General features: G+C 38.4%; 1 protein-coding gene across 1 annotated transcript in view; it reads left to right on the forward strand.

Moving 5' to 3' along the window:
* Positions 1-4489: 4489 nt before the first annotated feature.
* The window catches only part of HMGN3 (high mobility group nucleosomal binding domain 3), a 30655-nt gene continuing 9405 nt past the window's right edge, over positions 4490-25739 (forward strand). The window contains exons 1-2 of the mRNA XM_044246856.1: positions 4490-4664; positions 23346-23396. Of these exons, the coding sequence (XP_044102791.1) occupies positions 4650-4664; positions 23346-23396 (66 nt within the window). The 5' untranslated portion in view covers positions 4490-4649. The remainder of the gene's footprint in view (positions 4665-23345; positions 23397-25739) is intronic.

Consider the following 25739-nt stretch of genomic DNA (forward strand, 5'->3'; position numbering starts at 1 on the left):
CAATCTGGCACAAAGGGGTGGCTGAACAAATGGAGTCCAATCCCTGGTTCTAGCTACTGAGCATGGCTAATTCACCCCCAAATAGTTATTGGGGAGCCACAAAGAGCAAATTAATTATACTCTGACGCGTTTAAGCAGCAGCAAGAAGAAGGAGAGGTAAATAACACAGAGATTGAACCTGAAAAGGACTGGGGGTGGGAAACCTGTGTAGAACATACCTAGGGTAAAGAATGTGCACACAGATTAAATTTGATTGAAAGCTGGGAAAAACAACAAGTTGGTTCCTGTTAGAAGATCACAGAATGTCCTGGCCCCTTGCTGTTAATACAATTACAAGGTATGCTTGTACAATCACTAAGATAATAAAACATTGCAAGGGTGTGGTTTGTGGAGCTTTGGGCAGGTTAGGTTCCCTTTGAGGATGCGGGGCCAGGGAATTTAATCTTGTCGGGGGCTCAAAAAGCTGCCTAGAGCCCTGCCAGGAAAGAAGGGAGGAGGTACTATTCTAAGGATCTCAAAGTTTCTAATGACCCTGCAGGCTCCTTGCAAGTACAGGGGGGAGGGGGAGAAGAATGCAAAGTAAGCATGCAGTGCCAAGCAAAGCTGGAACCAAGGAGAGATGGAGCACAAGCCCAGGGGGAGGTCCACTATGGGGAAGTTTCACCTGCAAAATTAGGCTCCTTCTCTGGAAGTGTGGTAAGTAGGAAGCACGCTTTTATATCATTTGAGTCTCACTGCTGCATTCAGCAGATAGTTGTTGAGAACTAGGCCTAGCCTAAAATTCTCAAGTTCTAATATAGGAATCACCGGAGAAGGGCACCTGGGTGGCACAGTCAGTTAACTGTCCTCCTCTTGGTTTCGGCTCAGGTCATGATCTCAGGGTGGGAAGGGAAGCCCCCCACCAGGCTCTGGGCTCAGCACAGCATCTGCTCGAGAGTCTCTCTCCCTCTCCCCTGGCCCCTCCCGCTTGTGTGCACACACTCTCTCTCACTCCATCTCATATATACATAAGTAGATCATAGGAGAAACCTGTCTGATGTGCAGACTCCCAGGTCCAGTCATTACAAATTGTGACTCAAGGTGGGCTTGGGGTCTAGGAACCTGCAACAGACAGCTCCTGTGATTTGGGGTTGGTGGGTCTTAGTCCTGGTTACTTTGTAAAAACTAGACATGGTCTCTCCAAAAGTTAGTGTTCCGCAAACTAGAGATTTGACTAATAAAAATATGAACGAAATACAGTATTCCTTTGCCACCTCTTGTTAGTGGTTTTTGATGTTTTGTTATACTCCCGAAATCATTCACCTCTGGAATTCTTTGGCCAATTTGCTGAAGAGCGATTTGTTCCAGAATTACAGAGCTATCAGAAGCAACAATAGATAGATTCTAGATATTAATTCTCCAGAAATTTGCCATTAATTAAAGCAAAACCCTGCCTGTGCCTGCCTGAAAGAGGAAAGAAGGGGCAGATCAAGAGGGAGATTATCATTTCCCTTCAAAAGTTCCTTTCAAGATCTGAAGATTAAGTGCCTTTCTTCAGAGAAAGACATTGCTGGAACCCCAAAGATCCACAAGATTCACTGGGGCTGTGAAGTAGCTTTAAAGTTTTTTCACCAGTACCTATCCTAAAAATACATTTCAAGTCATAACTTAGAACACTCACACACACCTGCACACACATGTATGCATGTGCACACAACTGTATATGTACATGAGTGGTGAGTATTTATGTGGGAATGTATGAAAAATGGAAACATTTTAGAAAACACTACTTCCCTTTACCATGTAAAATGCACCCTGACATCTTTCATTCTCTGCCCTTTTTTTTCTCCCTCCCTTCTCCTTCTTCCTCTTCCTTAATAATAGCCATGATACCACCAATGGGTTTGCCCTGCTGTTTTGAAAAATGCTGGGGTAGGTATAAGATTCCAACTGTTTCGAGCAGGAAAGAAGAGACGAGGAATCAGAATTGGAAAAGAAGTCTCTTCCCTAATTTTATTTTCTTTCTCAGGCAGCAACTCCCTTCATTTGTCCATTGTCTGTCTTGACTAAGATAGTCTCCACATCTTGCAGAGAAGACTTTACTGGCTTAGAGGTTGATATTTTGAAACAAGTGAAACATTCAGCAGAATATACTGGTAAACAAATGAGTCTTCTTACCAGGTTGACCTTGTCTCCTCATTGTCTGGTATGAGGCATGCTCATTTCTGCTCAGGTGTCTTTACCTCCTAAATTGGAATTCTAGCTACCCACTAAACCATTCTCTTTGCCTACTCCTCTTTCCTCCACAGGTCTGTGCTTATTTTCTCAGACCTTAAAGCTACTGAAGGTACAGGGAGAACCCTCCATCCTGGAATGTTCTTCTGCTCAGGCAGGTGCAATCCACTTCAAAGGAAAGAGAATTGATGTTTTTATTCATTTCAAAACTAATCTGTTATTTTCATCACTTGTAAATGAACTAAGAGGCTCAGATGACCCAAGGTTCCTACAACCAACTTTCTTTACCCAACTAGCAAATTTCATTTTCATTGCAACTATTTTATTATGTAGCAGTAAAAACATTCACAATTTTGTTTGCTGTTGACTGCTTAGCCTTGAAAAATATGAACTAAAGAAGCCAAATTGTGAACCATTTATCATCATAGAGGGAAAAATTCACCCTAGACTGCCTTTGTTGTAAAACATTTTGATCTCCAGAAAGAAAAAAAATTTTCAACCCCGATTACAAGTGCTACCCAGCATCCTTCTCACATAATCTTATTAAAAATGTCTTCACTGGCTTTTTTTTTTTTAACTGCCAAGCATTTTGCAAATAAATTTTTTTCTGAGACAACTCCATTATAAATATTATTTTTATGGTAAAATTATTAACCTCAAAGTTTTTATCCACTTCTCAAGAAAAGAACTGGTTTTATCTGAGTTATCTTGAATATATTGTGATCTACTGAATGCCTGAAAGCAAAAAACCTATCAGAGACAAATCTGTCAAAAGGACCAACTTGAAAAACATCTCAGATTGGGGCAATATGAGCATAAAAAATAGTAATAATGGCAATAGGTTGAAGCATATTACATATATAAAAATCCATGAGTTCCTAAAGATATTACAAAAAGAAAGTCATTGACCACTTCTGAAGTTTGCTAGGATGTCAATTCATTATTTTGGAAATGAATAAAGAAAAAAGCCAAGTGTTAAAATTAACTACTTGATGACATTATTTAATACATATTTGCACCTTCTGCATGGCCAAAGTGGACTTAGCCATGTTTGTGGTGTGAAGTTTGCCTTTAATAGGATTATGAAATTAAGCTTGTCCAATTTTGCTTTTCCTATAATTTCTTAAGAATGAAATTATTTAGTACGGTCTTTTGTATTTGACTTCCTTCATGTGGCATCTTGTCTTTGGCATTTGTTCATGCAGGGATATTTTGTTCCGTTTTATTTCTGAGTATTATTCTATTGCATATGGTTACCAGAGTTCACTTACCCATTCACTAGTGCTTTTCCTGTACCTGCTGAAATGATCATTTTGGTTTTTTACTTTATTTTATTAATATAGTGAATTACATTGGTTGGTTTTCAGATGTTAAACCAACTCTGAATTCCTAGGATAAACCTCACTGGTCATAATGTCTTATCCTTTTAAATGCTGTTGGGTTTGATTTACTAAAATTTTGTTCAAGATTTTTGTGTCTGTGTTTATAAGGGATATTGGTCCATGGCTCTCTTTTCTTTTGAGATCTTATACTGGTTTGTCATCAGGGTAAAACTGATCTCATAAATTCAGAAGTGTTTCTGCAATGTCAGTTTAATGCCCTGCAGAACTTTGAGAAACATTAAATTATGTATATGTTAGATATATTTATTTAAATATATGAAATATATGTTTCAAATATAAAATAATCAGTTCTGACCTTGTTCATTCTTTTTCCAATTTCCATATCAAACATATCCTATTCATCTTCAAGCCTAGTTTGGAGTTGGCTGAATTAGCGTGTGATTTGTAATCACAGATTTTAGGAAACTATAACTAAGTAATTTTAGAGATTATTGTCACTAGATATCCAGGAAGGGAAGCCGAGACTCTTTGAAATTGCCACACTCTCCCAGAACAGGTTATCTTCTCACTCTTACAGGTCTCCATCACCTAACATTCATTGCAAGCCTTTTCGGGGTAGGAAACTTATCAAGTGCCTTGATGTGTCCAAACTTACTCTTTTTCCTGACTATAAAGGCCCACACTGTTCCTACTGACAGGATCCAAATAGGGAGCAGCAAAACAATGAAACTCCAGGACCGTGGGGCTTGGAGGTTACTAGGTGAACTGGGCATGCTCAGTCACCAGGCAGATTTTTTTCGGTGAAGTGGAAACTACAACAGCGCTTACCGTGTGCACCGAGGTGGGCGTGCCCTCGTGGAATTTAGAATGTTGCCGCAGCCAATGGGGCCTCGCGGCCGGCTGTCGGGGCTCCTCATTGGAGGAGCGGGGAGGCGAGCGAGTAGAGGGCCCCGGGAGGGAGCCGCGGAGGTGCAGGTCGGAGAGGCCGGGCTACGCCGTGCCCTGCGCGTGAGCAGCTGCAGCGGCGGCATCCAGCGGCGGTGTCTGCAGTTTCAGCCCGTTGCTTTACTTTTTAGCTGCACGAACGTAGTCATGCCGAAGAGAAAGGTAAGTCTTACCGAGAAAGATTTCAAAGGCCTTCAAATTGTGCTTCCAGCAGATCTTGTCATTGCGGTGGATCGCGCGGAATGCGCTCGGTAGTAAGTCGGGTTAGCGAATCTCGTCGCTTCTCCACGCTTGTTGTCAGATGCCTGTTGCGGACATTCCTCCTTCCCTCTCTCCCTCCCTCCGCCCTCATCGATTTCTGACTGTTACTTTCTCTCCAGCGACGCGGCTTCCCTTCTTTTTGAACTCGTGCTAGCTGGAATGGTTTCCACCTCGAACAACAAGAAGCAAAAAGCTTTCCATTCCAACCCTTCCAGGAGGGGAGTTTCCTCTTTGAAACTGCCGGGTTGTGATTAGTGTGGAGGGAAAGCCGTGATGTGGGGGAGGGGAGGGAAACAAGTCCGTGCATAAGGAGATGGTGGGGGGGGGGAATAAATAAGTCGAGCAGATGTTGGGGTTGTTCTCAGGTGGGCCTAGCCCACGGCTGGGCGCGCCGCGTTGGCTCTGAGGCCAAGGGAAGGGAAAGCCATGTTTAAAATAGCACTCACCCCCCTGCTCGCCTCTGCTGCAGACCCGTATGTACCAACTCCCGTGTCAATCAGGGCCGGGGACTGCGCAGGCGGGGCCGGGCGGCCGGGACCTGCCGGCAGTTCGCGGCGGGAGCGGAGGAGTTAGCCGCGCGCAGGACGGGACAGCGCCGGGGGCGCCCGCCGGGGCTACCAGGGGCCGGGGCCGCCGGGGGCCGGGGCCACCCGCTCCCCTCCGGCGACCCAAGCCCACACTCAGCCGGGAAAGGCGGGGTGCACGTGCCCCGGCGCCCCTCGGTACTCGCAGGGAACTGGGGACCATTTCGTCTCAGCTGCAGCTCCTTGAGGTCCATTACGTCCCCTTCCGCGCGGGCCCGGGACACCAAGTATCTCGCACCGCCATGCACGTTTCGCTCGGAGTTTGGCCTCGACTGACTGACTGGTCATTGTCCCGGGGAGGGAAGGGACGGCTTTCCTCCACCCTGAGAAATCCAGTGTGTGGCGGCTGTAACCTAAGAAAATGTTTTGCACCCTTCCATTGCCTGCCAGCAGGGTAAACCAGCCAGTGTCTTAGATTTGAGGCAAAATTACAAATATTATCCTGATTTATCAGTTAAAGACTGTGGTCTGATTTGTGTCAGTGAATGCATGATTTTAAAATATCGGAGTATTAAAAATACAGAAGCTTTTGCTTCCTTATCTGCCATGACCAAGAATTTGATGGGAACTTGTCTCCTCTACTTTAAAAAAAAAAATACAACAAAAGTTTGTTTGCTTTTTGTTCTTAAAATTTATTGTGCACGTACTATGTGCTTCATACTGTGGGAAGAGTTTGACTTGTGTTCTTTCTTTTACTGCTCAGAACACCTTGAGAGGTGTTAACGCCATTGAACTAGGGGTTAAAGACCTGATTTTCCCAACGTTTCACCGACCAATAGCTAGTAGCAAAGATTTAGTGGTGGGTGGGTCAAGATGAATTTAGGAAATGCAAAGAGATTAGGAACCTGAGAAGTTGGGTGGTACTAATACTTGAGAGTCATTATTTAAATTTGTTTATAAAGATGCTGCTTTCCAGGCTTGTTTTACTAGAACTAGGGTATTTAAAATGATACCACCATTTTCAAAATTGAACTGAGGTTTAATGACTAGGGTGGGAATTCTAGCAGAGTTAAAAGAACCAATCATCAGGAGATGAGTTATGGAGTGAATTCGTGCCATCCCTTTTCCTGAGAATTATTAACAAGTTTAAATGAACAGTAAGGTAGATGTGCGCAAACCCATTATCACAAACTTGCGGACAAGGGCCTGAATGTCATCCCGCCGGACATCAGCATGTTCTTCCGAGATGGAAAACCTGTCCTTGATTAATAGGAAGGCTTTTCGTTTATACCTGGAGCCCAAAGTTGATACCTGGACAGAAGCAGCCACAAATTTAACATAGTTACCATGGCCATCCCATCTATCAGTCACACCTTAGAGCTGCCTTATGGAATCCCCGAGATCACTGGTGCTTACACTGGAAACCACTATCATTAGGTAAAGCCTACCTAGATATGAAGAAAAGAACTGAAGGCAATCTGTGCCTAGCACTTCAAAAGCTATAAAGCTGGGGCACCTGCTAAAGCATTTACACATTGCTCCACATTCTTTTTCTTGACTAAAGGACTGCCTGTTCTACATTAAAATAAATTTTTAAAAGTGCCCCCTCAATACTTTTTTGCCATCTTGGCTCCTTTTTCTCAACTTTTTCCAGAAATCAAGAAAAGTTGTTTGATGAACACCTGTTTAGGCTGTTCTGCAGAGTAAAATCTGGAATCCTAGCACTGCTTTAATGTCATGGGGATACATAGTTCACTCTCGTGGAACTTATATTTACATAATTCATTGAAGGTGATAAGAGTAACAGGCACAAAGCACTTGAGTAACATTAAGCACTTGTGTACACACACACACACACACACACACACACACAGTATATATGTGTGTGTATTCATTCCAGAATATGCTGTTCAGGTGTAGATTGTAAACACTGTAGGATTGATAGGGAAAGAAGGTTGAATTTGGGCTGATCTTGCAAGTGTAGGTAGGAGTCAAATATATACAGAGAAAAACAGAGTCATTTTCTGTTATCAGGCATTTGAATGCCTCTTCTGATTGCATCTTAACATAAGCAGGTCTTGGTTATACAACTTCAAGGCCATAATATCCACATTAATGTAAAATGTTCTTTTATTTTATTAATCATATCTTTATTTTTTTCTGTATCTTTATTATGATAGTTACAGTTACATTAAACCAAATGGTTTTTTTATAACTGTGGTAAATATTTTTTGAAGCAATATGCACTCAACAGTAGAGAGTTCTCTAGGTAGCATTAGATCTCTGAGTTTGCTAAATCTGAAAAAAGTTCAGTTTCCAGTATTTATTACCTAATGGGTGATGGGTCACCCACCACTTTTTAGTAGTGAGTGGAATAGCAGGGAAAATGTAATATGCACGAATGCATGTGGTGGTGAGATCATGAGTGACTGAGTTCTAGACTGTTCTGGTCAGAAAGCCATGAATGCCTGCTGTGGTCACGTTATTATGTGATGCAATGATGTTCTACAAAGAGGAATCAGCCAGTGAGGCCTAGAGTCGTGGTCCTGGCATGATTAGCAACAGCAAACGCATTTTCACATCCTATTTTTTATTTTTCCAGTACCTCATCACTGAAATTATTGAAAATGTCTTGTGTATCACATCAGAAATATTCTAATGAGGCCATTTTCCGTAAATTTGGGATGTAAACATTAGTGTCTCTTCACACTCAAAGGCCTAAGAAAGAAAAGTCTGTCTCTAGCTTTGAAATTTGAAATGAGGTTTTATCTCTTAAAGTGGAGAGTCCTAGTAGTGCTGGGCTTGGCACAAGAGATGCTTAACTAACAATATTCAAGGTTTCTGATTAATGTTTCAAAAAAGTATCACATGTCATAATACCAGAGACAGACTCTGTAAATGAAAATACAGATGGATGTGACTGCATGAAAATGAATATTTCAGTATGACAAAAACCCATTGTTAACAAAATCTAAAAACTTAGGAAAAACTGGGAAAAAGTATTTGTATCACATATCACTAAACAAATTTGCTATTTTAAAAAGATAAAAGTGTCACATGTCCTTATGGAAAAGATGGATATCCTTATAAGAAAACAGCAGACTCAAATAGATGAAATGTTCAGTTTTGCTAGACAACAAAGAGATGTATATTATTAAGAATAAGGAGATGTGATTTTTTAAAAGCCAATCTGGTAAAAAAAGATTGGAAGTGTCACTGCCAAGTGGTAAATGATACACTTTAGCAACAATCAAGCAGTGTGGACAGGAGTATAATTTCCCTTAAAAAAAAAAAAAAAGGCCTTATTTAAGGTGTGATCTACTTATCGTAATGTCCATTCATCTATTCAAAGTATGCTAATCAGTAATTTTAAGTAAATTTATAAAATTGTATAACATTACCATAATCCAGTTTTGAACCATTTCCATCACTCTGAAAAGGTTTCTCGACTTGTTTGCATCTAGTTTCTGCTCCCACCCCAGTTCCAGGCAACTATAACCTACTGATTCTATAGATTTGCCTTTTCTAGAAATTTTATATAAAAGGAGTCAAACAACATGCAGCCTTTTGTGTCTGGTTTCTTTCAGCGTAACGTTGCTGAGGTCCATACATGTTGTAGCATGAATCAGTACTTCCTTCTTTTCTGTTGCCTAAAGATATTCCATTTTTTATTCTTTAACAAATGGATGGACATTTGGATTGTTCCGGTTTTCAGTTATTATGAATAATGATGCCATGAATGTTGATGTGTAAATCTTTGATGGGCATATTTTCATTTATCTTGGGAAGTTTCCTAACTGTAGAACTGGTGGGTGGTAAGAAAGTCTATTTTTAACATTTTAAGAAACTTTCAAATTATTTTCCAAAGTGATTGTACATACTGTCAGTGGATGAAGGTTCCAGTGTCTCTACATCCTAGTATTGTCACTTTTTATGCTTATAGCTATTCTGGTTAATTTAATATACATTTCCATAATAACTAATGACATTGAGCATCTTTTCATGCGCTTACTAGCATGATGTTATCTCTTAGGTAAAATGTCTATTCAGATATTTTGCCCACTCTTTAATTGGGTTGTTTGTCTTACTGAGTTGTTAAGAGTTCTTTAAATATTCTAAATACAAGTCCTTTATTAGCTGTATGGTTTATAGATTCTTTCTCCCAGTCTGTGACTTTTAAAAATAATTTGTCTTAATGATGCTTTTTGATTTTGATAAAATCTACTTAGCATCATGTCTAATAAATATTTGCCTAAACCACAGTCACAAATATCTTCTCCTAGAAGTTTTATAGTTTTCACTCATATTTAGTTCTGTGGTCCACTTGGAGTTAATATTGTATCTAGTGTGAGATAAGGGTTTAAATTAGCTCTCTCTCCTTTGCTTTGGTCTGGTTTAGGTTTTGGTTTTTTGGTTGATGTTTTTTTGTTTTTGTTTTTGTTTTTGTTTCTGTTTTTGCATGTTGATAGCCAGTTTTCCCAACACCAATTATTGAAAAGATCATCCCTTTCCCACTAAATTGCATAGGTACCTTTGTGGAAAACCAACTCATCATAAATATAAAGCTTTCTGGGTTCTCAGTTATTTTCCATTGTCTGTAAGTCTGCCCTTCTGTCATACCACATTATCATGATTATTATGGTTTTATAGTAAGATCTGAATTCTGCTAGTATCAGTCCTTTAGTTTGTTGTTCTTTTTCAGAATTGTTTTGTCTGTTACATTCTTTGCAGTGTAATAGACAAAATACCTGCAAAAATACCTGCCATGATTTTAAAAGGGATTGAATTAAATTTATAAATCAATTTAGGGTGAATAGCCTTCTTAACCACATTGAGGTTTCCAGTATGAATATGAAAGGGCCTAACTACATGTAGCATGCCATCCCATAAATGCTTACTGAGTTTAATTGAGTTAATATTGATATGGTACCTATGTTGAGTAAAGGCTCCAGAATAACGGCTTTTACATTTTATTCATTGATTCACTTATTTCATGTTAAATGACCATTTATGGAGCATCACCTTTATGCAAAGTACCATCATGTTGGGAAAATAAGTGAATTGGGTTGTTTTCCAATCCTTTTTGAAGTGAGTAAGTAAATGCCCTCATTTTGAAGGATCTTTTAGTCTGATAGGGAAGGTAATATACATACGTAAGTAATTATAATTCATGGCAAGAAATAATAATGAGCCATAAAAAAGGCTGAGAATTTAAAGGTTTGTCCAGACCACATGTCCACAGAAGAAACACTGACAAGAAGTTGTTTGGTTAAGAGGTTATAGCTTTTTTTTTTTTTTTTTTTAATCTCAGGAGGATTGGTGCTAGTTTGTTATTAAAGGTGATCTGTCATGGGTCTTTTCTGTGAAGTCTTGCTTTCTTTGAAGTATAAGGAAGTTAAATTCAAGGCCTGTTAGCAGTTGAGGTTACATTGTGTGCAGTAACTGCCCTCCCTCATTAGTAAGTGACTTCAGGGACTTTATGCCTTTCTTGTAACCACCATCTAGTATTATAAAGGTGGTTGTCTGACAAGCACTATGTTTCTAAATTAGCACACATTATTTGATTACCTAATACAGAATTAACTTCGTAATCTTCCTAATTTGACTTGACCGTGAGATATTTGATTTTCAAGGAAAGAAAGTAGTAAGTTTAATTATTTCATATACTTGGTGAGAAGATAACCTGGTATAGTTCGGACATGTACAGTTTACTAGCTGTATGATTTAGGGGGCATTGCTTAATTTCTTCCTAAACTTGGAAGTTCCTAATTCTCTCAGACTCTGTTTTCTTGTCTGAAGAGGGAAGCAGATATATTCTACCTCATTGGGTTGTTGGGAAGTTAAATGAGATGGTGAATGCAAAGTACTTAGCATAGCACCTGGTGTGTGTAAAACAGTCAAGGGGTGTTCATTATTGCAACAATGATATTTTCAGTTATTCAGAGAACTACAGTGAAATAGCAGGCTTCTGATAAGTATCATGCTTCCATTTTGTAGGAGGACAAACAGCACACACGGTGGAACTCACCCTGCATGTTTAATTAATTGCAGTTCTAGAAGGAGATGTTCCACAACCAGATAACAAATGCAGTGTTTCTGAAGGAACTTAGCTTTAATCTGGTGCATTTTTACATGGTTAGCTTTTCTCAAAGAAAAAATATGTTTAAAAATATTTCCATAGAACATTAAAATTCCCTTGGCAAATCAGTTATCGAGTGATCCTCTTTTCCTGTATTTTCTACCTAAAACACTGCTTTTGTTTACACCAAAGTTAAATATATTCCACTTTCCTGCAGGGTACGATTTGGAAACGGTGACTGAAATAAACAGCATTTTAGCTGTCTGCTTTCACAGTACCTAGTATGTTGAAATATGATGTTAGTCTCCTGAGTAATTTAAAAATCAGCGTTGAAAATAACAAACCAAATCAAAATGTTGAATTCTTTTTTCACTGGCTGCATATTTTTTTGCCCATTTCACTGTGTTCTTAGAAGAGTTCAGTCACATTAATTGGTGTGATTTGGTTCAGTCGGTTCAGTTGGTGATATTGGTTCCTGGTCAAGGTATTTATCGAGTCCAGTATTATATCTGTGGACATATCCAGAAATGGAGCCATTTAGATATGCTGAAGGCAAATGCGTATTTGATCACACATAAAGTAAATGATACACATATTCAGAAGAGGGAAATAGGAAAAACGTTTTTAAATTTCAAAATTGGTTGCAAAATTTAATACTTTAACAGTAACAACATATAAATATATTTATTACTATTAAAATTTAAATAGCTGCCATTTATTGAATGCCTGGCTGTACCAGACCTTAGCTGTTATATGCTTTATATTCATTAGGCATCTTATTTTAAACCAAAGTATGTGAAGCTGTTAGAGACAAACATATATGGGAAGTATTATCGTGTAATTTCATACTATTTCATGTTATTCTCACAACAGTTATATGAGGCTATTCTCATCTCACAGATACGATAATGACAGCCACGATAAATAACATTTAGATGGCTTCCTACAACTCAGGCACTGTTCTGAGCACTTTGCATTAATGAATAGAATCCTACCAACGACCCACTAAGGTATGCGTACTCTTCAAACTGCCATCTTACGGAAGGCCCCAGTGATAAGAAATGGCCCAGCTGGGACTCCTGTCCTGGCAGTCTGGCTCCAGAGCCTGTGTTTTTAACTGCCGCGCCCTATGGCCTCTCACACACACAAGAGAATATGAGGATTTAGTAAGATGAAGGAATTCCCCCCAGGTCACGCAGCTAGGAGGTAATAGACCCAGGAATTCTAAGCCAGCCTCTTTTGCCCAAGTATTTTGCTCTTAACCATCACACCAACAGTACTTCCATAAATGTTTATTTCTGAGAACCTCGTGTATTTTTGCTTAAACTAAGATGCCCAGTGAATGGAACAAGGAAGAATCAAGAGTTACATAGATACACGAGTGTTCATTTAAGTAAATGTTGTCGTTATTAAGACATAGGCTGATGCCGTTTTTTCTCGGTTCCTGTCCAAGTTACCCAACAAGTCATCATTATCTGTGATCTTGCCCTCAGGTTGGTCTCAGGGTCTAGGCCTGTGCTTCTGGGAGAGGCACGTTGCCATGAAGGCTTCTGGATATTTCAGTTAACTAATGGACCTTAGGACCATATACAAGATAGGTATGTGAACAGTATCCTCACCCAAGTATTGATATCTTTGAGTATCCAGACTCAGTGTTTCCTCTAATTACCATAAAGTGCTGGATTTACTATTTCCAACATATATTGTCTTCACGAATTTGTTCTATATAGAATAATAGGGATACACTTGTGATCAGAAACACGTAAGTACCTGGCATAGTTTACAATATATTGAGAGATTGTAATGTAAATATTATGTTACTTTTACTTAGGCATTGGATTTTAAAAATGAGCAGGTGCTTTTGTTTTTAGAACTCTTCAAATAAGAATAAAAGCTTTATAATTTAGAAAATCTTTTGGACCTACAACTGAATGGATTTTTATTTCAGGTTCTGGATTACCAAGATTAATGTGTAATTATAAAAGTTATTTTTAAGAGGTATGCTGTTAGGTGATATTATTTTAAAATTGTATTTTGATTATTGTGACCCCATGCAAAGATAAATACCAAGTCTATCCTGAGAGTTTTGTTTTGAGTTGAGTTTTGTTTTGGGTTTTTTTTTTTAACTTTATTTTATTTTTTCAGTGTTCTGAGATTCATTGTTTATGCATGGAGAGGAGAATGGTGTTGGGGGAAATTGGAGGGGAAGATGAACCATGAGACACTGTGGACTTTGAAAAACAAACTGAGGGTTTTGGAGGGGAGGTGGCTGGGGGATTGGGTGAGCCTGATGGTGGGTATTAAGGAGGGCACATACTGCATGAAGCATTAGGTGTTGAGTTTCTAATTTTTTTTTATTTTCTCTCTTTTCTTTTAGAGTATAAGCTGTATTTTTTTTTGTTTTTTGTTTTTTTTTTTACAATACTGGACAGAATTAGTTAAATTCTACTTTGTGGTTAGTCATGAGTATTAAGCATGGTATATGTGGGAGATAAAACATATCAAAGATTTGAGGTGATCAAAATGTGAAGCTTTGAAGGCTCCTTCTGAAGTTCTACATGTGTTCCATATAATACATTTTTAAAAACTATATTCTTTCTACTTCTCATTGCTTTCCTTTACCTCTCCTCTTCATTACAATTTTTAATTTTATTATACCCCTTTTGGTAGTCACATGCAATCACATCAGATCTAGCTGATTATCAGTTTTGCAAAAATATAAGGAACATCATAACTGTATTTACCATTTGCTAGAAATTAATTTATATCTGAACAAATTGGAAAACAAAGTAACCATCTGGAAAGATCCCCAGGTGTAGAAGTTGGAAAACTTGGATCCAGTGTGGACTCCGCCACTCTTTACCAGAGCAAAGTCACCTGACCTCTTGGAGCTTCTATTCTTTGTCTGTAGGATGAGATTGCTAGGGTCACCCATGTATAGTCCCATGTTAGCGAGAGGACCAAGTACAACACAATGTACAAGTCTCTGGAAAATATCAAGGGCTATAAAAACTGATAGAAAAGATTCGGTGTTTTGTCTTTAGTCTGAATAGTGAGATAAAGATACTTTTGTCTGTGTTAGTGACCATTCAGAAATCCGAAATGGTACATTTGTGTGCATCTCAACATACAGTATTTTTAATGAGAAATTGTTTATTATTGTTCATGGGTAATTGTTTAATGACTCAGCAATGAGGGGGTTAGGAAACATTCCACTACATGTTATGTGCTTTTCAGCAAGATCTACAGATTAAAATATTTCCCAATCCGGAAATCTTTTGCTCTTGTAGCATTCTAGATCTGCACCCAATTTTGAAATTCAGAAAACTGACACAAACCACTCTGAGAGGTGTCGTGCTGAGGAGAGTGAACTCTGAGCCAGCCTACCTGGATCTGAATTCCAGGTCTCAATTCACCAGCAAGAATACCAGCTAGGTAATCTTGAGCAAGTTACTTAACCTCTCTAGTCTCAATTCCTCATTTATAAAACTTCACAAGATTGTGGTAAAGATTAAAACATTTAGATCATTGCCTATCACATAAGTGCAAGATACATGATTTCTTCTTCTTCAGTGTCCCTTGTTTTATCCTTTTCCCAGACCCCAATACCTGTAGCCATCCCTGTAATATACACAGGGACACTTCTAAAGTGTGATTAATAAGGACATGAGCAGCTAAGTAAGTCAAGAAGATGAGATCTCCAGGCCCATCATTCTTCATTTATACTCATGAAGAAACTCGGGCAGAGGGAAGTGAGATATGAGCCAGACTGGAATTCAGGCTTCTGATTTCAGCCAGGTGCCTTCCCATCTGTACAGAATCTCTCACATGAAAAACGTAAGTCAGGTGGAAGAGGCGATTTAGACCAAAGAGAAGTGTGAAATGTTTAAGGTTGTTTATTTCATATTAAAGATATACTTCCGTTATTGCATTATATATACTTATGCTAATAAAACATAACCCAACATCCTAGAACATGGCTTTTTTTTTTTACTTTATTATCTTTTATACCTGAATCCCCTGAAAGTGTTTCTCAGAAAAGAGGTAGTTGCTATTTATTTTGGGTCATCCAATCTTTTACAGACAAGTTTTTAACTCAACTGCTTTTATCTCTAACAACAAAATAATATTTTGGGAAAACATACTTGTCTGATGTGACCAGACATACTTGTCTGATGTGACCCAAATAAATGAATTTGGGTTTATAAAAGGTGATGAAATTAATAGACATAAGCAAGGAAGGAGGTAGCTGAGACATTTAACGTTAGTTTGAGTAATAACTCTCTTAACATGATCTCTCATTATAACTATTGGGTTTTTAAAGATTATTGTAAAAGTTATGCAGTATTGGAGGATCCCAAACATAGATCTACAGAATGAATGAAAAACAACCATGCCAATGTTAAATAACGATTCTTTGGGCTTAAATAAAAATTTTAATGTCTGTTTCATGTATCATAGGAATATTTGAATTTAAGAGTACTACCTATTATTTGGAAACCCTCGAGAATTTCATTGGCAGTGCCCCTGTTTGATTATTTTAATCAATATATAGTTGAGTTATATATTCATCAAATATATTCATTTTAGCAGAAGAGCAACAGAGTTCGTTATATGCACATTTCTCTGTGTGGGTTATTTGGATCTTTCCTCCCAGAATTTTCTCTGCTAACCAGCTCACTCTTAGACTGCTTCTTTTCTCCATTCTTGGGTTTGTAACAGAAAATGTAAATTAATTTTTGGGGCGCCTGGGTGGCTCAGTGGGTTAAGCCGCTGCCTTCGGCTCAGGTCATGATCTCGGGGTCCTGGGATCGAGTCCCGCATCGGGCTCTCTGCTCAGCAGGGAGCCTGCTTCCTCCTCTCTCTCTCTGCCTGCCTCTCTGCCTACTTGTGATCTCTCTCTGTCAAATAAATAAATAAAATCTTTAAAAAAAAAAAAAAAAGAAAATGTAAATTAATTTTTAACGAAATTCTAGATAATAATAAAGAAGTTTAAAAAAAATTGGCCAGCAAGTTAGGGAAGAATCACCTCAAAGTGGGTTAAAAGAAGTAATTAATGGTTTAATTGCATTGTTTTATCTGCTCCCAGCTTTCCCACGTTAGCATGGACAGCCCAGGAGTTGAGACTGGATTTGTTCTACGGCTGCTAGAAAATGGTTACTTGAATTTCATACAGACTCTAGGCTCTCAAGTAATTCACTTAATTTATAAAGCAATATCCCTTGTCACTGACAATCTTAGAAGAAAATCTCTTAAGGGCCTACACTTACCAACAAAGAATTTTCGGAACTTTAATATAAGGCCCTGCACGGGTTGCTGAGACTCCTGAGCCTTCCCCTTTTCTTGTCTTGTACGGCTCAGAATGATGGCACAAGCCTCGTACTACCCTTACACGTCCCAGCCATAGCTGGCCACACCGTCAGTATCTGTCTGCTCAGTTAAACCCACAGGTGCATGCCGTTTAAACTGTCCCCAGGTAACTGCTGAAGGGTATAAGGATTTTCCTGTCTTCTCTGGTATCTTCTTGAGATTGGAGGGAGTTACCGCTATCCTGTGGTAACTGCTATTTTCTTTTTCTTTTTTTAATATTTTATTTATTTGACAGACAGAGATCACAAGTAGGCAGAGAGGCCGGCAGAGAGGAGGAAGCAGGCTCCCTGCTGAGCAGAGAGCCCGACTCGGGGCTCGATCCCAGAACCCTGGGATCATGACCTGAGCCGAAGGCAGAGGCTTTAACCCACTGAGCCACCCAGGCGCCCCGGTAACTGCTATTTTCGAAGAGAAAGAAGCTTGGCAATGGGGTAAAATTTTACCTTTTGATTCCTTCTGGGTCATCTGTGGAACAAAAATTTCAAGTTTCTTCCTGCTAAGGACTGCTGGTTTTGTTTAATCTTCAGGAGAATGAGGTTGTGTCCCCTTAGGGCATTTTCGCATCCTCATGTGCAGGGCTCAGGCACGTCTGCGTAGGGAAAGAATGGGGATGGGACCGTTGGTCCGCTGCTGAAGGAATCCATCCTCCCCATCAGCTCTCCTCCTACGCTAGCCCAAGGAGCATTCTGCATCCATGGGGTTGTGCTCTTGGCTGACCATCTTGCTCGCTCCAGTGTCTTCCTATGAACCCAGCTTGAAGCAATTATGAATACAAGTCTTGAACAGAAAAGAAAGAGGCAGTATATAAACCAGATTTATAAGTCATTTAAGAAGTGCAGAAAATGCTATGGATAAGCCTAGTCATGGAATTTGTGTTAGGACACTGTTAAACCAGACTAAATGGAACAAATTTTCCTCTAGTCTTTTTTTCCCTCAGTATTGCTAATATTTATATTTGGACAAAAAATAAATACAGAAAAATCCAGAAAATAATATTTTCATTTACCTGCCTCTCAAAATTCACAAATTTTAATATTATCATTTTGCTTCAGTTATTTTTGAAATAAAGTAAAATGTTACAGATAAAGTTTATGTTTCCTTAGAAATATCCCCTTGGTTCCCTTCCTTTATCATCCTCCTTAAAGGTAACCATTATCATGAATTTGTTGTGTATCCTTCCAGTCCATGATTTTATACTTTCTTGATATATGTGTCATATATAAATCCTTAATATTGACTTGTGCATGTTTTAAAATTTGTAAAAGTGGAATCATATACAAACATTATTCCGTTTTTCTCTTTCTGTCACTTGACATTATAATGGATGAGTGTAATCTGTCTAGGTATATTGTGATTGTTAATGTATTTGGACTTTTTCTAAAGACTGATTTTGTGGTTTTTATTTATTATTTGTTCTTTTCTTTCCTTATTTTTTTGGTTAAATTTTGCTTTATTCCACTCCTCCTGATTTGGAAGTTTATAGATCCTGTTCCTTATGTTAAAAAATTTAAGGGCTATCTTTAAAATTTATTTTAACAAAGTCTAAAATGATTCTGTGTCTGTATCATCCTCCAGAACAAAACCAGGATTCTAGCATGCTGTAACTTCTCATCTATTCATTCTGTTCTCATTTCTTGTGGTTATTATGGTCTCGAGTTATGCTGTCCAGTATGGTAGCCACTAGCTACATGAGGCAGTTAAGTACTCTTTAAAAAAGAGAATGAGCTGAATTTTTAAAATTTCAATTTTAATTGATTTAAATTTAAAAACCTATATTAGATTAAATTTTTGAAAAAATTTAAATATGTTTGGAACAACCTGGATATGTGAAACTACTATAAATTTTATGAACTCTTAAATATAGATCAGGTAGTCTGATGAAAACCTAGCATTTAAGTGGAGATGTGCTCATGTAAAGTGTAAAGTACATGCTGTATTTTGAAGATTTAGTATCAGAAAGCTTTGTAAAATAATACTTCATTAATAATTTGTAAATTGATAACACATTGAAATGATACAATTTTAGATAGATTCAGTTAAATAAAATATTAAAATTAATTCCATCTATTTCTTCTTTTTTAATGCGGCTATTAGAAAAGCTGGAATTACATGCTGTATTTCTATAGGAGAGCACTGGTCTAGGATTTCTGTTGAAACTCCTAAACACAAAAAAATAGGTGTTATTATCTACAAGTAAGAGTTAACTAGATTTACCAGTATTTCATACATTACTTCATATATACTTTGCTTCCATCTGAATTCATTTTTCTAATTGCTAAATTTGATCCATTAGTAACAGGTCCTTATTAAAAGGAAGGCTCTGTTGATAGTTAACTCTCTTAAGTATTTGTATTCTGAGATATCTGTATATCTGTATATCTGTATATCCTTCATTCTTAAATGATAGCTGGTTCTAGGTTGATAGTTATCCTCAACTACTTGACATTACTCCATATTTCTTGCATTTGTAGTTGCTGGTGAGAAGTAATTCTTTGTAGATAATCCATCTTTTAATTGATAATTTCTAAGATTTTTTTCTCACTTTACTGTAGTTTTACTCCATCATGTTTTATTGTATTTATTTGTCTTGTTTCCAGTTTGTTCCTTGGCATAAGATTTTGATCTGGAGACTCATGACTTCAGTTTGGGAAAATTCTCAGCCACCGTGTCTTTGCCTTCCTACTAGTACGTCTGTTCCTGGCTTCTGAAATGTCCGGTGTATGTGGAGTTTCTCAGTTAACCAGTGTGTCCGCTAACCTCTCTTGCGTAGTGTTCATGCCTTTGTTGCTCTCTGTTGTGCTCTGAGCTAATTCCTCCTCAGTCTATGACAATTTATTATTTCTTCGGTCCCTGGTCTAGAGCTTATTTTTGAGAGTTTTTTTCTTTTTTATTTCAGTGAGCCTACTTTTATTTTCGGAATTTGTGATTCAAAAAAATTCAGCTACCTGTTGATTTTTGCCAAAGTTCAGGCCTTCTTGGCTCATTCTCTGTACCCATCTGGTCACCAGGTGTTCAGTGATCCACCTTCCTGATGACTTGTCCTCAGATCAGCTCTCAGTGGTCTTCTAAACTTCTAGAATCCCATCTGGCCACCATGTATGTCTGCCATTCCCTTTCTGGCTCTCAATTCACTACTTGTACTCAGGTGCTGAAGTAGCCTCAGATAGGTGAGTGAGACCTTTTTGTTTGGCTGTGGTTCTGGATTTGAACCAGATTACCACAAATCTGCCCTATCCTGGGAAGTGAGATGAGAACCTTTCTGCCTTGGAATTCCTCAGACTCACCTCATCTTTCCCATTAGCCCACTAGAAGGTTGAAGTACATCTGAGATCATCACTATACAACTCCCAATCCCCATTTCCCCCTTTGTCTTTATTCCTCACAATCTCTTGGAACAAAACCTCTGGGCTTCTGTTTCAATCCTTTCATATCATACCCTCCTTCCTGTCCCCAGACTCATGGCTAAGTGTTAAAGCTGGACAGGGTGTGTGATAAGACAGTCTGAAATGGTAATTCCGTCTGAAATTACTCTGTGTTACCCTGTTCAACAAAAACAGATGACAAGGTTACAGGGAATCTGGATGTGTTGACCTTTAAGGTTCTGTTGAATATAATTTGACATTTGATAGTTTAAGGACTCACTAAAATACTTATTTCATTGTAAAACATCTGTATAACAATTCACCATCTACGAAATGCTCTACCATCTCTTAGTCTTTAGGATAATGCTTGGGAGTTTAATTCATTATCATCTGTCATTCACGGATGAAGAAACTGAACCACTGGTAAGTCACTGGCCCAGATCACAACTCCTAGGTAGAGAGCCAGCATTCAAGCCCATGTCCTGATGGGCATTCATGCTAAAGTACCACACTGATACCAGGGTAAAGATCATCTGGCTTGTTTCTGACTAAATTGTTATGTGCTTGTTAACAGAAGGCCCTTGAGGAGAGATTGCCAGAGAAACCAGCTTTGCCTTGAGTTGTAGTTCTTCACATTTCCAGTCTTATATTCATTCTTCTGAAGCCATTAACATTTTCACTTATACCTGGTTTTTTTGTGTTTGACGTCTTTCCAGGTTTCTCTCTCTCTTTTTTTTTCTTTTTTATTTTTTTTAGTTATTTGCATCTGACTTAGGTCAGTGTTTAGAAAGTAATCTTCCAGTCATATTGCTCTCACTAATGCACTTGAGAGAAAAATACTGAAAATTATGTCATTAACATCCATTTTTAAATTTTTAACATTAGTTAACATCAGAATAACTGTGTGCTACTTCTTTAAATGCCTACCAGTTACAGGTGGCCTAACAGGTGTGAATGAGAGCCCAGCACTTTTTTTTTTTTTAATTTTTATTTATTTTTTAAATTTATTTTCAGTATTCCAGAATTCAGTGTTTATGCACCACACCCAGTGCTCCATGCAATACGTGTCCTCCATAATACCCACCACCAGGCTCACCAAACCTCCCACCCCTCTGCCCCTCCAGAACCCTCAGATTGTTTTTCAGAGTCCACAGTCTCTCGTGGTTCATCTCCCCCTCCAATCAACAGAAGGTCTCATTTGTGGCCAGAAGGGTCGAGTTTGTAGCATGGAATAGAGCAAAGCCAAATGGTCCACGTACAGACTGTCTTCATATGCTCGCACTTTGTAAGATTTTACGGTCTCCAACTTGGCCGGCTGATATAGCAAGATCTGTGAATTAGAAATTCCTGTGCAAGAGAGTGGGGAACAGAAAAGAGAAGCTCTGTTTCCCTTCATGATAAAGAAGGTTTCAGGGAAGAGGGGAAAATGTTGGTTCATTTGGGAAATAAAAACTCCGTGAGAAGCGCCTGGGTGTTGCAGTCGGTTAAGCGTCTGATTCTTGGTTTTGGCTCAGGTCATGATCTTGGGGTCCTGAGATTGAGTCTGGCAAAGGCAACAGGCTTCCCACTCAGCGTGGTGTCTGCTTCTCCCTCTCCCTCTGTCCGTTCCCCAGCTCATGCTCCTTAGCTCTCTTTCTGTCTGTCAAATAAATCTTGAAAGAGAGAGAGAAAGAAAGGAAGGAAGGAAGGGAGGGAGGGAGGGAAGACTCCTAGGAGGGAGAGAGGACTCCAAGGAAGGAAGAGCTCACTCCATGCACATGCATGCAAGGTTCCAGAAAGAGGTGAACTGATGGACTGTGGGTACCAGGCAGCCCTCAGGGAAAATTAAAGGTTTACTAGGTTGTCTGCCTTGAAAAAAAGCTTTTGACTTTCTAAAGGACTTTATCTACTTCTGATCTATGTTTTACATGTTATTTTATAATCTCAGTTTTTTAAATTTAGCATTATTTTATGTGGACTTTCTATGTATTCATGCAGCCTATTTTTAATCCCATTGAATTAATAATTACATAGCTTACTTAAATATTTCTCTTTATTTACTGATCATGTGAGTTGTTTCCGGTTACTCCATATTAGAAACAGCATAACTAAGACTAATTTTACAGCCTTTCTTTGAGTCCTGGTTCCCAAACTGGGATTACTGGATCATTATGTAAGATTAGTCCTGTGTGTCTTTCTCAGATTGCCAGTTTGTTCTTTGAAAATATCACATTAATTTACAGTGTCACCAAGGCCCACCAGACAGTGGGTTTTATGATCTTTAAAATTTTTTCCTCATTTTAATAGATGAGGCATTACCGCATAGCTGTTTCATTTTGCTCAAGCCAAACATTATGCTAAATGTCAGTTTGCTCTTTGTATGTTTTCTCTTGGAAACTCTATTCATATTTTCTGCCCACCTGTGTCATAGAGATTGAATATTCTCCTTCCACCTTTATATGTTTTAAAGTATGTGAAGTAGTTCAATTTTCTAATTAGTTTTATCATTTTCATCTTACCTACTGCCTTTAGCCAATAAAAATATATTGGGATCTGCAGCATGTCGCTTAAATCCAAGAATATTTTTCCCACAGTTGTATGCACGGCTGTACGCACATAAAGGAGTCAGGTGTGAGCTGTCACCAGCGTGGGCAGGTGCTGCCCCAGGGGCTGGGTCAAAATCAGGAAACAAGTCAGCTGGGGTGGCAGGGCTTGGGCTGTCCTGCCAAGGCTGGGAGTTCGGTAGAGATGCTGGAGTTGATGGTGGAAGAATAATAATCAAGACACATTTGTCAAGTCCTATCAAGAAGTGGGCTAGAAATCAAAGCGAGGCAAATATGGAACAAAAATGTGCTTTTGTGCTCAGGCCGAGCTTTCTTAGCAGCCTCATCTTAGAGAAACAAAGCGACTGGAACGTGTGGTGGATTCCTGGCACCACTGCCTCTGGCCGCTGGGTCCCTATTCTTTAGTGATAGAATCATCAAAAATCAATGCAAATGGCTTAGGGTGAGTGCACATTAAAAACAGGGGTTTCTATCAGTTCTTGCACCACTCCGGTGTTAAAATTAGAGCATTTATGCAGATAAATGCTGTGTGTGTGTGTGTGTGTGTGTGTAAAATGTCTCCTCTTACAAACTTATTTTTTCTCCACAAAATATCTGTTGACTTATGTGGTCCTGTGAATTGAAATAGCTTTTTTTTTCCTAAATCTGCCTCAAATGTGTGCTTTCTCTTTTAAATAAAATTCACTGAAATATTTTCTTTCTAGTCTCCGGAGAATACAGAGGGCAAGGATGGATCCAAAGTAACTAAACAGGAGGTAAGTGTATCCTTGACATCCTGTATTTATTTTAACTGGAATTTTTTTAATATTGTTAGGATTGTCTACATCTGAATGCATACAATTCTGAGTAAGGTTGTTGAGACTACATAAGCCAGAGATAAAAGGGTCACTGTGGAGTGTCTCTTGGCCTAGGTAAATTTCAATTGAATACACTGATGAGGCATTTTCCACTTACTGTGTTGTTGATGTTTCTACCTGTTGGTCGTGCTATCTGTTAGAGTGGATACTGAGAATTCCTTCTGGGCAAAGAGCGAGATAATAGGTAAATTCATCAAGGAGAACAAAGTCTGCCTTTCACACCAAGGAAATGAGACTGTTGATTTAATAAATTCTCTTCTCCAGTGAGTGAACTATAAATTTCTTTTTTTAGTTCTGAATATTGGCCTAAAAGGAGTCATCTCTAAAGTAAAAAACTGTGAAGGATACACAAAATGTCAAAATATTAAAGTTCTTTTTTAATCAAGAAAATTCTTAGAGCTTAGGATAATTAATTAGGTAACAATTCAAAGAAGCTCTGTATTAAAGTACAGAAACCTCCAAAAAGCTGAGAAATGAAGAGAGATGGTTGCATCCACGATATTATCATGAACTTCTAAAAGGAGATGGATGAAAAAGTGGCAGATTAGATGCTGACTCTGATGACAGCCATTCACTTTTGCACAGAGATTTACAGTGTGTAGAAAAACTGCAGCTCTTACCCTTGAGCTTATGAACTAAAAGGGGTCATGTGAGAGACAAACCATATCTGGTTAGATTCTTTGATTGGGTGATTCATACTGTGGTTTAATAATTCAGAGGAGTTTGTCATGATAGCCGAACCCCTCCACAAAATTTGTGCAAGGAAATGTGTTCTGCCAAATGGAAAATCTTGAACAGAATCTATAATTAATTTAAAAGCAAAACAGGGGCGCTTGGATGGCTCAGTCCTTAAGCATCTGCTTTCGGCTCAGGTCATGATCCCAGGGTCCTGGGATCAAGCCCCACATCAGGCTCCCTGCTGGGCGGGAAGCCTTCTTCTCCCTCTCTCCCTCCCTCTGCTTGTATTCCCTCTCTTGCTGTCTCTCTCTCTCTCTGTCAAATAAATCAATAAAATCTTTAAAAAATTGAAGCAAAACAAACAAATCTGCCTGTGGCCAAGGCCCCACCATCCATTTACCCAGCATTCAGTGTCTAACAGTTTGGGAGGTGAAGTTTGTGGTCCCATGTCAAGTTACTGAACAAACTCTAGAATCAACCAAAAAATGATAAATGCATGGATTTCCTTGAAAATGGCAAAATGTAATTTGTAGGACAGTTGGCTAAGTGTAACAAATCTTAATGTAATTTTTAGATTTGGACACAAAATGCATTTGGATTTTTCCTGAGGAACTGCTATTTAAATTGATCTGTCAGTCAGAAAACCTAGAAACCATTACACACAATAGATCTTGGATAGTGTAAACAATCTTTCCAATCCTTCTACACAGCAATCAAGCTCGTTAGATTATACGTAAGAGATTTTTGCTTATCCAGATAGCTGTCTTATACGTATTATTTTAGCCTCAGTATTGTTATTTGTTATTTATATATTTTATATTATTATTTTTAATATTTTACTTTGTATTATTATATGTATTCTGTTACTGCTAGCAAAAATCGTTCCTAGAAAAAAACTCTTTCCCTATCATTTAAGCCAAAACCAGATTAAAACTCAGGAATTGTCTTCAGGACATCAACACTTTTGTTTGAAAAGTGAAAAGGTCAGTCAGTTAGCTGGTAGGTTAGGCTAAGAACTTTCAGACAGTATATGGATTGATTTTTTTCCCCCCAGTGAATTGACTGAATTTTCTAGTTATGTCATTGAATATGCACAGGCTTGACTATAGGGAATAGATATCAGTTATAAAGAGGGATCCTCTTTTGAAAATCCTCTTCCACTGCCATGATATTTCAAAGGCGTGGAGCCGAGTATAGTTTTTGGACAATAAGCGACCACAACAATTTGTTAAAAACATTACACTTGGCAGTTTACAAAGCCCTTCATGTTCATTATTTTATCTGATCAATTACAATAACCCCGAAATGAGGGCAGAGCACATTCATTCCGAAACAGAAATGTATGATGCACCTGTAATGTGCCAAGCACTGTTCTAGGCTCTGCAGATTTCACAGTGAACAGAAGAGGCCAAAATCTCTTCCTTCATGGAGCTTCCATTTTAGTGGAAAGAAATAATGTCACTGGATATTTGCTAAGAGAAAAATAAAGCCAGGAAGGGGAATAATGAATATCAGAGAAATGCTGTGTTGGATAATAAGCATATATTATTATTTCCAGCTTTA

Source organism: Neovison vison, chromosome 1, assembly GCF_020171115.1.
Source record: "Neovison vison isolate M4711 chromosome 1, ASM_NN_V1, whole genome shotgun sequence".
NCBI lineage: Eukaryota > Metazoa > Chordata > Mammalia > Carnivora > Mustelidae > Neogale > Neogale vison.